At 34.5% G+C, this 14,720-nt stretch overlaps 1 protein-coding gene across 2 annotated transcripts in view; it reads right to left on the bottom strand.

The window, feature by feature from the left end:
- LOC116182954 (protein abrupt-like) overlaps nt 1-14,720 on the bottom strand; it is a 35,571-nt gene that overhangs the window by 2,129 nt on the left and 18,722 nt on the right. For both annotated transcript variants that reach the window (XM_031503523.1, XM_031503524.1), the window contains exons 2-3: nt 3,852-4,238; nt 3,387-3,766 (exon numbers count right to left, since the gene is read on the bottom strand). In XM_031503523.1, coding sequence (XP_031359383.1) covers nt 3,387-3,766; nt 3,852-4,238 — 767 coding nt within the window. The remainder of the gene's footprint in view (nt 1-3,386; nt 3,767-3,851; nt 4,239-14,720) is intronic.

Raw genomic sequence — 14,720 nt, forward strand, 5'->3', positions numbered from 1 at the left:
TGCATAAGTGGGAGGAATAGAAGTTGCGATGCTACAAAGATGGAAATGCGAATTATTGGTATCGTCCCACAAGAAAATGAGTGCTACCATTTTCTAGTCCTAAGATGAAGCTTTGCCACTTTTGGTGAATTGAAGCTGAAACAGATGAAAAGAAAAATTCACAACAAAGCAAAAGCCTCAGAGTCCTTCGAATGTTTTACAAGTAAGGTTCGTTATTTTTTAATTTTTTATGGAAAGTCATTGTTATTTTACTTATCATTACTGCCTATTAATAAAGGTCATAAACCATATCTATAGAACCGATAATTGACAGCGTGGGGAAAAAAGATTTTGTTAACAAAACCGCTGGAAACTATTTTTAAGTTTCTAGGTTTGCCGCTAGAGGGCGTACGATACATGACTCGAAAACGTAACAGTGTTACCTACCAGTATACCATTGACTCAATTCCAATTACTCGAAACAATAATAATAAGGATCTAGGGGTTCATTTTGACAGCACTTTTACTTTCTCGAATCATATTAGACAAATATGTAGCTCCTCCACAAAAACGCTAGGTTTTATTTTACGTAACTGCAAGTCGTTCACGAATACAGACACTATAAGATTTTCTCTCTTGTACGAACGAAACTTGAATACTGCTCTCTTATATGGTATCCGCTGTACGCTTATCAGACAGCTAACATTGAATCTGTGCAACGTAAACTACTAAAATACTTAGCATTTAAAAGTGATGGAGTTTATCCTGCTAGAGGCACCAATCACGTAAATCTTTTACGCCATTTTAATTGTCAGTCACTTGAAAAATGAAGAATCCGATCGAGCCTCTCATTTTTATTTAACCTATTACACCATAACACCAAAAATCAGCTAACCCTTTATACATCTAAACCACGAACTTCCATTTTATCACGTTCTCCAATTACGATCACAAGCAGAAACTTCACTATTTGCCAGATGTGTGACATACACGCTGATAGCTTCAAATTTATTCTGGAATTAATATAACACTATGTCCTTCTGTTTTGTTATTTTCTTTATGTATGTTAGGATCTATTTTATTAGTTTGGAATTTTTTTTCTTTTTTTGTTTAAGTATCTATACTTTGTCCTGTAATTGGGCGATAAACCTGTAGGGTAATATATAAATAAATAAATAAATAATAAATAAATGATAAAGGTATTAATATATCTATGGATTAAGTAGACAAATTATTTTTTGCCTAAAATATACCCAACAAACATGCATAGCAAGTTTAAAAAGTAATTATGCAAGCGTATTTTCCTCCTAATAATATTAATGCTAGGACCAGGAAAACATACCGGTAGGTACGAGATCCTTACCCCATTCTCTTTCAAATGAGCCGCCTATCGTCGAAGTCTATACAGTTTAATGAAAAATAGTAGAGCGTATACAAATACATACAAATTTTGAAATGGGCATTAGTATTACTTTTATTTGAAGTGTCTAGATATGGAACTTTTTATAAAAGCTTTCGTAAAAAAAAAAAAAAAAAAAATGCGCTTTGTCTACATTAGAAATTTCATTGAATACCTTCATAAATAAAACATACAGCATGCGTTAACAGTAATTTTGAAACCGGTATTAGTTTTAGTTTCATTCAAGGTGCCTACATATGATATTTCGTTTAACTGCTTTCATAAATAAGGAAGTTGGCATTGCGCATGCGCAAAAAAAAATTTTAACACTGGTATTAGATTTGCTTGTATTCCAAGTGCCTATGTATTAAATTTCATTTAAACGCCTTCATAAATAAAAAAGTTAGCATTGCAATGCACATGCGTTAAACCAAATTTTTGACACTGCGCATGCGCAAAACCAAATTTTGCAACTGGTGGTTCCTAACTTAACTTTCTTGTTTACTTTTCCCATTATCGTGTAAAATTAAATTAGTTTTAGGTTATAAAGTATAAAGAAAAACAAAACATTGGCAGGTCACGATACATGCGCGAGTTTACTCCCACCTTCCTCTATTCAAGCGGAAATTATTTTCGCTGAGAAAAATGGCGAACGCTGTTAAGCGCCAAACGACAGTTGTATGTTGAATAGTAGCGCTACCTTGGCGCAACCCAATGTTATAAGGGAGATACCTATATAAAAAAACAGTAAATAGTTAATCGGTATCCATATGTATCACTATCGCTTTCTGAGGTCAAAAACAAATGGCTACTTAACCATGAATTGCTCTCCCTCTAGCGGCACACCTAGAAACTTGAAAATAATTTCCAGCGATTTCTCTTGACCTCTTTTGTTAACAAAATCTTTTTCCCCAAGCTGTGCAATTAACGGTTTCATAGATATGGCCTGTGACCTTTATTAATAGGACATCCTGTACAACAATTGCAATATCATTGAAAATATTTTTGGATCCAGCCTTCAACATGCTCCGACAATAAATTTTAAATATGTGCATTAATAAACCCACAATCTTCCACCCACGCACTATTGGCGTATAGGTGATAGGTAATTAATAACGGGCGATCAAAAAAGGGATTTCCCATGTAAACAAAAGTTCCAAAGGTGACTGGACACCAACTCTTTTTTGATCGCGTTGTATTTAAATGACACATTTTTCCGTTTTCAAACTGTCTTCTAACTCAAACTTATTTACGACCATTGGACTCTGTCCATGGCGGATACTTTTCTGTCTCTTCTCAAATTATAAGTAGTTTGGCATGCTACTAATTAAATTTTATTTCAAATCGTTTCAAAAACACTTTCAATGCAATAAAATGTGACACTGTCAAAAAATGTGAATCAAAATCAAAATGCCAGGAACCATCTGCAGTTCCAGGAACAACGTGTTGAAAAGGTGCATAAATGATTTCTTTTTGGTACACCGTTGGAAGTTCCCTTATCATTTGCAAGGGACATAATTTTAATTTTCTTGTTGGTAAAGGTGCTGGAAAGTAAAATTTACCAGCAACCCACCGTTTTGGATGATTTGTTGTTTGGTATGTTCGTGAAGGTTTCCTTTTTTCATTGGGAAAAGTTACTAAAGGTTCATGAGGAAGGTACTACAAGTTAAAATTTGAAAACTGATTGCTAGGAACCCGGTATTGTTCTTGGAAAACAGTGTGGAAACTTGGCTTGCTACCTTGGGTTGAGTAAATTATTCAACACATCAATTTCTGACTGTGCCATTTTTATGATCGCTGTATTTTCAGAGTCACAACTTAGCAGCGCCCTAGAATTTTAAACTCGTACTCAAATTGTTCAATGGTCTGGGCAAAAACTGAAAATTGCTCGCGAGTTATTTGCCAAGTCAATGACATGAGATTAATAATGAAAAGGAACATAATGAGAGTTAAGTGCCATGCATAATGCAACCGTGTAATTTTTAATAGGAAAGTTTAAAGAAATTACCTGTAAGGATGTTTCAAGCAACCATATGCGTCCCTATATCGGCCATAAAGTGTACCATATGAGACTCCTAACAGTTCGGCGGCAATCTTCATTTCTAAATTTTTTGTTTTAATCGCGTCCATAACGCGTTTCGTAAAAGGTTCCTCCCAAAACTGCTGTCTTCTGCCCGTACTTAAATAGTCATTCATTTTTATAACATCTGGCCATTCTTTTTCTATAGCTGCGGTGAGGCATGACGTAGTGGCAGAATTGGAAGAATTTGTTGATTGTTTGGCGCCATTATTTCCTTTATTCTGACCACCGGAAGATTGTAAGTCAAATTTTGAGTCAGGTCCTAGGTCCATAGCGCTGTCATCCATTAACAGATCGTCCTCTTGAAGCTATAATTGCGTTATCTCATTAGAAAAACCATTTGATACATTACCGTGTTAATATAAAAATTGTGCGCAAGTAGTTCCTACTTACAGATTCCGATTTTATTTTGGGCGGGGGTTCATCCAGTTCTGTTTGATCGTTGTCGTTCGCTGCCGATTCTTCTTCCCATATTGATAAGTCTTGATCACTACTTGACAACGCATCATTCGAATAACCTTCCTCCGCATTCCCTGTGACACTGGTAATTTTTGGTGTTGTAAATGCTTGCTCGTAATCGTCTATTGGCGGTCGACCCCTTTTCCTTTTATTGGGCGGTTCGTTTTTTGGACTGTCCATTACTGTAGATACATTTGGTAAAGCTGATTGTACGCCATTTACGCTCGTGTCATTGTTGCCTTCTTCGTCTCGCCACGAGACTTCCGCCAAGCCTTTTATTCGAAGTTCTTCTGCCGTTTTTAATAGTGTGGCCAGGTGACACTGAAATGGTTATTATTGTGTTAATTATAAAGATTACAAACAATTTCTTAGTAAATGTCAAATTGCCTACGTATCGATACCTATACCTATACAGGGTGTCTCACTAGGAATGCCGGCTATCTGTATCTCAAAAAGGAAACCTTAGAATATTTTGAAAATTTGATAGTAGTTTAATATTGGTAAGAGGAATTCTGGTTATGTCAAAAATTTATTCCAACTTGCTCATTTTAAATGGAATACCCTATATATTCTTTCGTTTTTAGATGTTACATAAAATTCTATATGCATTTCATGTTTAATCAATATCCTATATCTAAATTTTTTCGTATTTTAATTTTTGTGTAAAAACTGACGTTTGCAGCCCAAATCACAATTGCTGATTTTGTCTATATGATCCCTGTTATTATATACCGGGTGGGGTACGGTAAGTAGGAACCGAGGGGTAAACCACTTCGCGAAATCGTGTCACAAATTTCAATAAAACATACGAAATCCCTTGCGAAATCGCGAAATCCGCGAAATCGCTTGCGATTGCGTGGGAGGGTGTTTCTTTGATTATAGTCGATGAGAAAAAGGTATTTGAAATCTGTTGCAGGTTCTAGCACTCGCCGATTATTTCACGAAATCCCTAGGACATCTTCCTACACTTTTAAAAGCTGTGAAACCCCTAACCATTTCGCGAAATCCCTTACAATTTCGCGAAAGCTCTTCGAAATCTCTTGGAAATGCGCGAAATCCCTTAGGTACAATTGCGCGAAATCCTTGCGAAATCGCATCGATTTCGCGCAATACTGTCACAATTCTTAATAGTGGTTAACCCCTCGGTAGGAACATAGGGATTTAACATGGGAAATTAGTTTTATGCAATATCCTGCCATCCTGTGCAGTTTACAGAAAAAACTGCAGAGTTTAAAGTTGTTCAGAATTAAAAGAAGCATACAAAATTGTGAGAAATCTGTGGTTGAAATTTCAAAGAAATATTTCCATCAATAAGAAAGTTGACGTTGCGGAATTCGCACATCCGCTCATTTAATTTATACTATACCTATGCGATATGTTTGATTTTACTAGAAGCATCTGTGGGTTTTTCCTACAAGTGGTATGTTATTCTATACTAGAAACACGGTCTACGGTTAAAATTTCAAAGAAATATCTTCAAACATCAGGAAGTTGGCACCGCGCAGAATATTGACTGCCTGACATCTACTGTTTACATTATGAGAGATGTTTGCCTTTAAAGCCCATCACACAATGAAAAAAATAAGGAATAAGAAATATGAAATAACAAATAAGAAATAATAAATAAGGAATAACAATTTTCAATCTATTGACCTTTATGGATTTGCACACAACACTGAAATATGAAATAAGCCTAGGAAATAAGAAATAATAATTTCCTTCAGTCGAATTTTTATTTCGTATTTCATATTGCGAACCAATGACATTAGAAGAGGCGTGCACGCGTATTCTACCTATATTCATAAATAAACGGCATGAGTGTTCTGATTGGCTTATAGTCTGTTGCTATTTATTTGTTGTGTTTTTCGTGTACGGCGTCACTATTTCTTATTCCATATTTCATATTTCTTATTCCTTATTTTTTTCATTGTGTAACAGAAACATCTGTGATTAAAATGTCAAAAATATATCTCGATAAATAAGACAGTTGATATTATGCATCATGCGCATGCGCACATTAATCGGATGTTGACAATATGAGATATGTTTGATTTTACTAAAAGTATCTTTGGTTAAAATTTCAAGAAATATATCCACAAATAAGAAAGTGGGCTTTACGAAGTCTCCCTATGTGCACAACTGATTTTTACTACATGCGATATGTGACGTTTAAAAAAGTATCAGCAAATTGAAGACCACCCCGGGCAGCAAACGTTCTAGGTCCACCAATGATTATTGTAACTTTGATATTACTACAGACATGAAGTTGGTTAAATCAGCAAATAGGAAGCATATTTTGTGAGCATTAAATTGATGGAGCCAAACTCGGAGCCAAAAAATCAGTTCAGCATGGGGTTACCAAGAGATTCCAGAAAATAACATTTTTTAAATGGAAAGCGTGTACCTATATTTGAAAAAGAATGTAATTCTTTAATACATAACCACTTTAAATTAATTAACAACGGAGCTATAAAACATTAATAAACATTCAATGTAAATTATCCTCACGAAAAACTCGGAAAAAAAGAACTCAAAGAAAACTAAAACTATAAACAAAAGAATTACAATGAACAACGGCACAAAAAACCTAATTATAAAAAAAAACTACTTCCGCTGTCGGCGTAATATTTATTGATTGTCATTCTTTTGTTTGTGCTTTTATAGTTAGTTTATAAGTAAAAATGCTTCATCAAATTTCGTACCTCCAGTATCCTCCAGAACGTTAGCAATAGTTCCGGTTGGAACACACTGAAGTAAAAACATGGTCACGATTGCGCCCTTGACCATATGTATTATGACTTATGAGATTTAAACAAAACGTGTGTTACGTATGCGTTAACTTCATTGGGAAATCGTCTAAACATATTACCCCGTCAAGATGCTGAATCAGTAAATGTAAATTTCACATATTGTGTATATTTTTGACTACGAATGATAAAATCGCTACTTTATCTATGAACTCTATTGGGAAAACATGAAAGTCCAAACGTCATTACCACGATGTAGTCGAAAAAATGCAGGAGGGAAAACGCGTGGTTTGTATCTATCTCCAATGAAACCCGAGATGAAACCCTACCATACATGTGAAAATCTGCAATTCTAAAAAGAATTTGATTTTTTCAATTGCCGTTTTGAAATAATAAGTTGTGTTTCCGCTGGCACTCTGTACTCTGTACTATTCTTAAATCACACAAAAAATATTTTCAACAAAAAATTCAAAACTTATTTTAAGATTTGTGTGTTTATCGCTTAATGCGTCAAGTCTCAAAGAAAAATAAATAATATTTTCAAAACATTTATCACGCAAGATATCATTATCATTTCTTAACCACACGACTTTGAACAATTTCGGAGTTAAATTTGGGGATTAAGATAAAACCGTTATTTGAAAGGAAAATGAAACACTACAGTATCGCTTGTAATCATCGTTTCCTTTCATGTCGATAGATAACCATGCATACGACCATCTGAAATCTTTGTTTAGCGGTTTTATACCAACAAACTTCAATTTCGCAGTAAGGACAATAGCCTACATTTTCAATTCAAATTCCCGTCACATAATCAGCATGCGTGAAATTACAAATTGTTGCAAGCAAAACTTAATTTTTCGCAAACTTAATGAGACACATACAATTCGAGTTAAACTGAAAATGTAAATTGAAGTGTGTAGTTGAAAATAAGTGTATAAACCCAGTTTGCGGAAAAAATTGAATACATGTTGTAGAGTGAAAATAGCAACTACACAAACAAGTATAAATTGTGCACAACTCTTGCGCAGATAAAGCGCATTTTTTTAAAAAACCGAAATAGCTTTTGTTTTGACATGACCGATGGATATATTTCTTGCAGACGTCTCAATCGTGCTTTGTGAGTACCCTCTTCCGACAATCCGTTCTTGAGGTATAAGGGAATATACCCGATCACGATAAGAGGTCGAGGAGGAGGACTATGGTTGGTATAAATTAATTCCTTTCGTTGAGACCTTTCATTAGAGTATCATGAAGGATAAAACTAGTTCACCCTCCCCCCCTGCCCCACCACCCCGTACTTTGGATAAGAGGACAGAAAGAAGAGCAGTAGAAAACGGTTCCTTTCGTTGAGACCTTTAATTAGAATACAATGAGAGATAAAATTAATTTTTAACCCCCCACCCCTCAGGCCCCGTCACTCACTGATATCGAAAAAGAGTCGCACGACAAAGTTATAGTTTGTACAAACCAATTTATTTCGATGAGACCTTTCATTAGAATACCATGAAGGGTAGAACATGTGTTTACCCCCCTTTCCTAAAGTTTAACTTAACACCACTAAAGGCATGCGTATGCAAAATCTGAGACCAATTGGTTGTCGTATGTAAAGCCCGCCTTTTAGACAGCGAAAGTTAATGGCCGTCTGGCACACCTTCAAGGTATAGGTTACCTACTGCAAACAATTCCAACTCTAGGACCATTCCCCTAGAAGTAGTTCAAAGCGGTAGAAATGGGCCCGGACGGACAAAACGCAAACAATAGCACATTTTTTTAATTCTTCAAAAATTGCGCTAAAAATGGACGGTATCAAAATGTTTACGATCCTAATCCCAAAGGTCTCCAAATGTGTGTTTCTTTTTCGAGTATGATGTTTGTATTTGGTTAGATTTTTCCAAAATTCTCTTCATTCCCAAACAAGAATTCATTGGAAGTTATCGAAGAGACATTTCATTACAAGCTGTATCCCGCGCGTCCGAATAATTATCTGATTTTTACCCCGAATTGCTGTTGAATACTTTTTGAGAGTTCAATTTCCGTTTACGAATGGGAAGAAAAAAAAAACAAATTACGGGGTCATACGAACACCTAGGTAAAGCCCATAGCACATCTTACCGTCTTACCCTGTGTATATAGCTGGAAACTGCTACATTGTGTCCGATCTAATTTGATTAATTGTGCATTCGTGTCGTCACAGGCCTTTGACCAATAAACACAATAAGATTTTTTTACCGTTTTAAAAATAAGTATCCTTTATTAACGAGCTCCCAGCGAGTTTATAATTTTGCGGTGTCTGTTCGTCCGTCCGTTAGCACGATCTTATAAACGAATGGACCGATTACGATTAAACTTTGTAGGTAGATTCTTTATCAAATTTGTAGATCGGAGTTCGTGAATTGGCAATGTAAACCAAAAAATAAAGTAGGCCCTTTTGACATCTCCGTTAGTTACGAACCGAATTGCATGAAATTCAATATGCGCATAGCTTTAACCATATAAAACACAATTCCAAAAGTTGAGCCTAATCGATCAGCATTCACAGTGCCCTTTGCGCATCTCGACCATTTACAGACCGAATTGCAAACTTTCTTATTTATGAAGGTAAATGAAATTTGACATAGCCACTTGGAATAAAAGCAAATATAACGCCAGTTTCAAAATTTTTTATTTTATTTTTTTAATATCAAAATATTATATTTATGAATTTAACAAGGCCTAGTAACCTCGGAGAGGAACTAAAAATTTTTTGGTGGAGCGTCTGCAAAGGATATGAAAAGCTCTCGGAGAGCGACATAAGGTCTTTCAGCCTTTCAATCTGCTTGTTGAATTGAAATCATTTAGAAGGCAACTGAAAAGGCCTATAGTAAAATGGGCGAGAAAGGACGTCTGGAACTCTGATTAGTCCAGGCACGGTTGTGCAGTGTCAACTTTTTTATTTATGGAAGCAATTAAATGAAATTTCATATTATACTCTTTAAATAAAAGCAAAACTAACATCAGGTTTAAAATTTGGTTTTGCACATGCTATACCCATACCCAGGAGCTCGTTTGATATATTTGTTTAATTTATTCAATACTGTAAACGATAAATTTACAAAGATTCTCCATTTATGAAGAGAAAGCGCGGCATATTACCATGTATATATTCTGTTAATTAGTCCTATTCTCTAATTATCGCGAAAATAGTTCACAATCATTTACGAGTGTCGCCTCGAGTGTCGCAGAACAATCGCACGTTTTCGTACTTTCTTAAAACATTTTCTAAAATGCCCTAAAAAGAAAATTAAAAAATCTGGTCTAGCAAAGCCTCTCGGTTTTTGGTCCGTTCTCTACCGGTAAAGCAACAGTCGCTCTGAAGACGATCGTGAAAATGTTGAATGATGACTAGCCCAGCACTTATTATCAAATAGGTATTGTTGAGTGACGATGTCGCCAATCACCAGGTTTTTTTTCTTAAAACGAAAAAAATCCAAATATTCGAAACATTTTGATCTAAAATGTCTGAAAAAACCATGCAGAGCTTCTAAAACAGACGAAATTGACAAATCGTAGCTGTATGGGGATTCAAACCAGGATCCGTGCCTTCTTCGCCGCTTTCTTGACATAAACGTACAAGGAATAAAATTAAAATATCAACACAGTCCTGCACTAAAGCGGACTTCTTCTCAAACAAAACCAACCACAATTGAATACAACAAACTAAAAATTGGCAATTGATTTGAGCTGCAAACGTCACTTTTATGACTTTTAACTTCTAACAGGACGTTTAGAGTTTAGATAAGTTGAGAGTATCAAACGTCCTCTTAAAAGTATCTTTCAAATTGTTTCTTTTTCTCTAAAAATAATAAAGAATTTTTTTTACAGTGGTGACTTGAAACTCGGAAGGTGAACTGCAGATAAAAAGACCTTCAGAATGAGCATGACCTCCTCTTCTCAAAAAAATTCAAAATAGCGCACGTCGCTATCTGAGAACTGTCAATTATATGCCAACAAGTAGTATTTTATACTTTACCCCCTCCCCCTTATTACAAATATCCCAATCCAATTTAGATGGGGTTTGAATGGCTATTTACGTCCGCACTGTATACAGTGTGTCCCAAATCGGGTGGGATGGCATGGGTAACTTTGGTATTATTAAAGATAGAGAATTGGTTAAATGGACAATGTTTTGCAGTTTTGGATGCTTATTTAAAATTTCCTTATGGAAATTCAAAATGTCGCATAGGTTCGACGTAAATTCAAAAAAACTAAAATTGGCCATTTCCTTGAATGTCTTATATCATCGAAAGTATAAGAGATATAAAAAAAAGTTTTATATAAAAGTGACTGTCTTTGATACGCTTAACTTAGAATTGATGTCAAAAAAAAATTCAAGATGGCCACTTTTGAGGAACATTTACCAACTTCCTAAAGTTAAATGGGCGCCATATTGGATTTTTAGATTACTTGATACATTTTTAAATTCTCTTTTCAACGAACTATTATAACATAAGATTGAAAATAAGATACCAGTTATATTAACAGTGTTTGTATTTTAATCAAGTATCTAGTCTGTGACGAATAAAAAAAAAACAAAACAAAATCTATTCGAGGCAACAAAACAATGAAAATAATTACACCAGATGTTTAAAATACTGGCCATTATTAGTGAAACACATTTCAAGACAGTTTAGTTTAGGCAACGTGTTGCCATTGATGATTATTATTGTAGTGGTAGCTACTTCTACTTTACTTTTATTTTTTAATTAAGTACTTACTTTTATAATTTAATGTACTGTACATAATTCGTGAATTGTGACCTGAGCAGCCAGTTTGTTGGTAGGTAGCATAAACTAACCCTTCCTTCGAAACATACGTTGTCGAGAAAAATCCTTTAAGGAAGTTCATTGGAGAATTTGTAAATAATGGTGAGCAGTTAAAGATCCATCGAAGATTACCGGTCCAATTACATGACTTCCCATTATGCCATAAAATACATTAATTTAAAAAAATATTACTTGATTTCGGCGTGAAACTACAACATGTAGGTTTTCCTGTGACGAGTAGTGTTCATAATGTCGATTTGAACACTTCGCAGTTAGAAAAATAAGATTCATCTGCCCATATACTCGGACTGGTAAAACTGTTAGTTTCGATATTTTTGCGGATAAACCACCTACAAAATGTGACCTGGGACAATGCATCAATGGTAATACATTGTGTAAAATAAAGCGAAGTGTCTTGAAATGTCTTTAACTGGATAATGGCGTGACTTTTTTCGAGGGGATAGTTTGTAGTTATACCACCATTTCTAGGTATGTAAGTATGGATAATAAGTCAATAAGTGATGTTATAAAAATCAAATTTTTCTAGACCTAATGCTTATATAAAATTTTGGAGGGAGTTGTAATGCCCAAACCCCCCCTCTCATGAGTGCGTCCCTGATTTTTTTAAACATCTGATGTAATTATTTTCATTGTTTTGTTGCCTCGAATAGATTTTGTTTTGTTTTTTTTAATTCATCACAGCCTACTTAATTAAAATATAAAAACCGTTGATATAACTGGTATCTTATTTTCAATCTTATGTTATGATGGCTCGTTGAAAAGAGAATTAAAAAATCTATCAAGTAATCTAAAAATCCCATATGGCGCCTATTTAACTTTAGGAAGTTGTTAAATGTTCCTCAAAAGTAGCCATCTTGAATTTTTTTTGACATCAATTCTAAATTAAACGTATCAAAGACAGTAACTTTTATATAAAACTTTTTTTTATATCTCTTATACATTTTGAATTTCCAAAAGGAAATTTTAAATAAGCATCTAAAACTGCAAAACATTGCCCATTTAACCAATTCTCTATCCTTAATAATAACAAAGTTACCCATGCAATCCCACCCGATCTGGGACACACTGTATATAAAGCATGGTGTAGTATAAATCTTTATTATACACCATGATATAAACTAAGGAAGTTGGTGCAACCGGAAAACTCAAAATTATTTTAGATAAATAATTCCTCTCAAAACTCGGCGTTCATCGTTCGATACCCAGTACACGTCACTGCTAACTAAATAGTTTTTGATATATTTCTAGATTGTGTGGAACAAGCTTTTTTGTGCTGCCAACTACAGATATATCTTGCGTAATTCGTACTTCCTAAGTACATCTGCAAATAAATATAACCTACATCCCCGTTGAGGAATGCCCCATTTTGACGTAAGATTTTTACAAATTCGGAAAAATTAAAGACAAGTTAAAAAGTCATTATGCAAACATAAATGACGAGAGCGTATTTTCCTCATAAAAATATTAATGCTAGGACCGGGAAAAAATACCGCGAATGGGCACAAGATCCCAATTCTCTTTCAAATGAGCCGCCTATCGTCGGTCTATACACTTTAAGGAAAAATAGTGGAGCGTATACAAATACATACTAATTTTGAAATGGGTATTAGTTTTACCTTTATTCGAAGTGTCTACATATGAAACATTTTTTTTAATGCTTTCGTAAATAGCATTTGGCATTGTCTACATTAGAAATTTCATTGACTACCTTCATAAATAAAACGTATACAGCATGCGTAAACAGTAATTTTGAAACCGGTATTACTTTTAGTTTCATTCAAAGTGCCTACATATTTCATTTAACTGCTTTCATAAATAAGAAAGTTCGCATTGCGCATGCGCAAAACAACATTTTAAAAACGTCGTTAATTTTACTTATATTCGTAGTGTTTACATACAAAGTTTCATTTAAATATCTTCATAAATACAAAAGTTAGCATTATACATGCGTTAAACCAAATTTTTGACACTGCGCATGCGCAAAACCAAAAATATTCGGTATGCAGGGAATCCTTGGACCAAGCTCTTTCAATTGAACACTATATTGTCCAAATCGGTTCACTGGTGTAGAAAGAGTACGTGTGACGGACAGGCGGACGGACGGACGTCAAAGTGCAGCCAATAGCGATTTTTCACTTTGAGGAAAATACGCTAAAAACACGTAAATGTTGAGACTTTTAGAAGCGCAATTTACCCATGCGAAACGTTTAGGAAAATATGCTTGTTTTGGTCCCCTCTACTCCCTCTTTTTGACATACTTACCTATTTCCGAGCCTATTCCATGACCCGTAGTGTGTAAGATGCACATACAGGGAATTTTTCTTAAATGTACACAGTATATGTAGACTTTTAAAAAAAAACATGTCAATGCATGACTATAGGCAACCAATTCTACACCAATTTGTTTTAAATGATAGTCTGCCTTGGAGACAGTAACAAATTAGGGTTACCTATTAGTATTTATTTATATTATTTGCATCAAATTGTAATTTTTTAACACAACGATGTATAGCAAAGAGAAAATGAGTTTCTTTAAAACTTAATTTGGGACCCAGTTACCTACTTCCTCTTTATTATATGTGCTTCGCACGCATTGCTTCGCTTTTTATTGAGCGGAGTAACTAACCAACAAATAAGAGATTTACTTCTGCACATGCGCGCACACGGAATTTAACATGTTTAATATAATTGATCAATTTGCTACACTGTTAACGGGTGCTTCTGTAAACATTTCAGTAAGATCGATCCACAAATAAGAAATTCACTTCTGAGCATGCGCGCACGCATCTTTTGAAATGCCTAATACGAGTATGATTGTTAATATTTCAGAAAGAGTAATAGGGAACCCTTATTTGACCTTACACAATTAAGTTGTTTTGTATGCGTTGACATGATTTTTTTAAAAGTATACATAGTCCATATGTATACATTTAAGAAAAAATCCCTGACGGGGATATACATGCTGATTCAAATTCAAGGGCCATGATGGGGATCTAGGAAACCGTAAGAGATAGGCAGGTAGTTTAAATTTGGTAAACTGGCGTATTTTAATGCTTAACAAAATGTAGTTTTGAAACTAAAAAATTGTGACTACTTTCGGAGATACCCTGAAATAAACGAAATTTTGCAAAATCGTTTTTATTTTTTACCGAAGTAAGTAAACTTTGTTTTTTCTTATGAAGGTCATTTTTACTTTTTGTGTCATTTGATAGAGCATTTTTATCTGATTT

This window comes from Photinus pyralis, unplaced genomic scaffold (genome assembly GCF_008802855.1).
Source record: "Photinus pyralis isolate 1611_PpyrPB1 unplaced genomic scaffold, Ppyr1.3 Ppyr1.4_unclustered_Scaffold8227, whole genome shotgun sequence".
NCBI lineage: Eukaryota > Metazoa > Arthropoda > Insecta > Coleoptera > Lampyridae > Photinus > Photinus pyralis.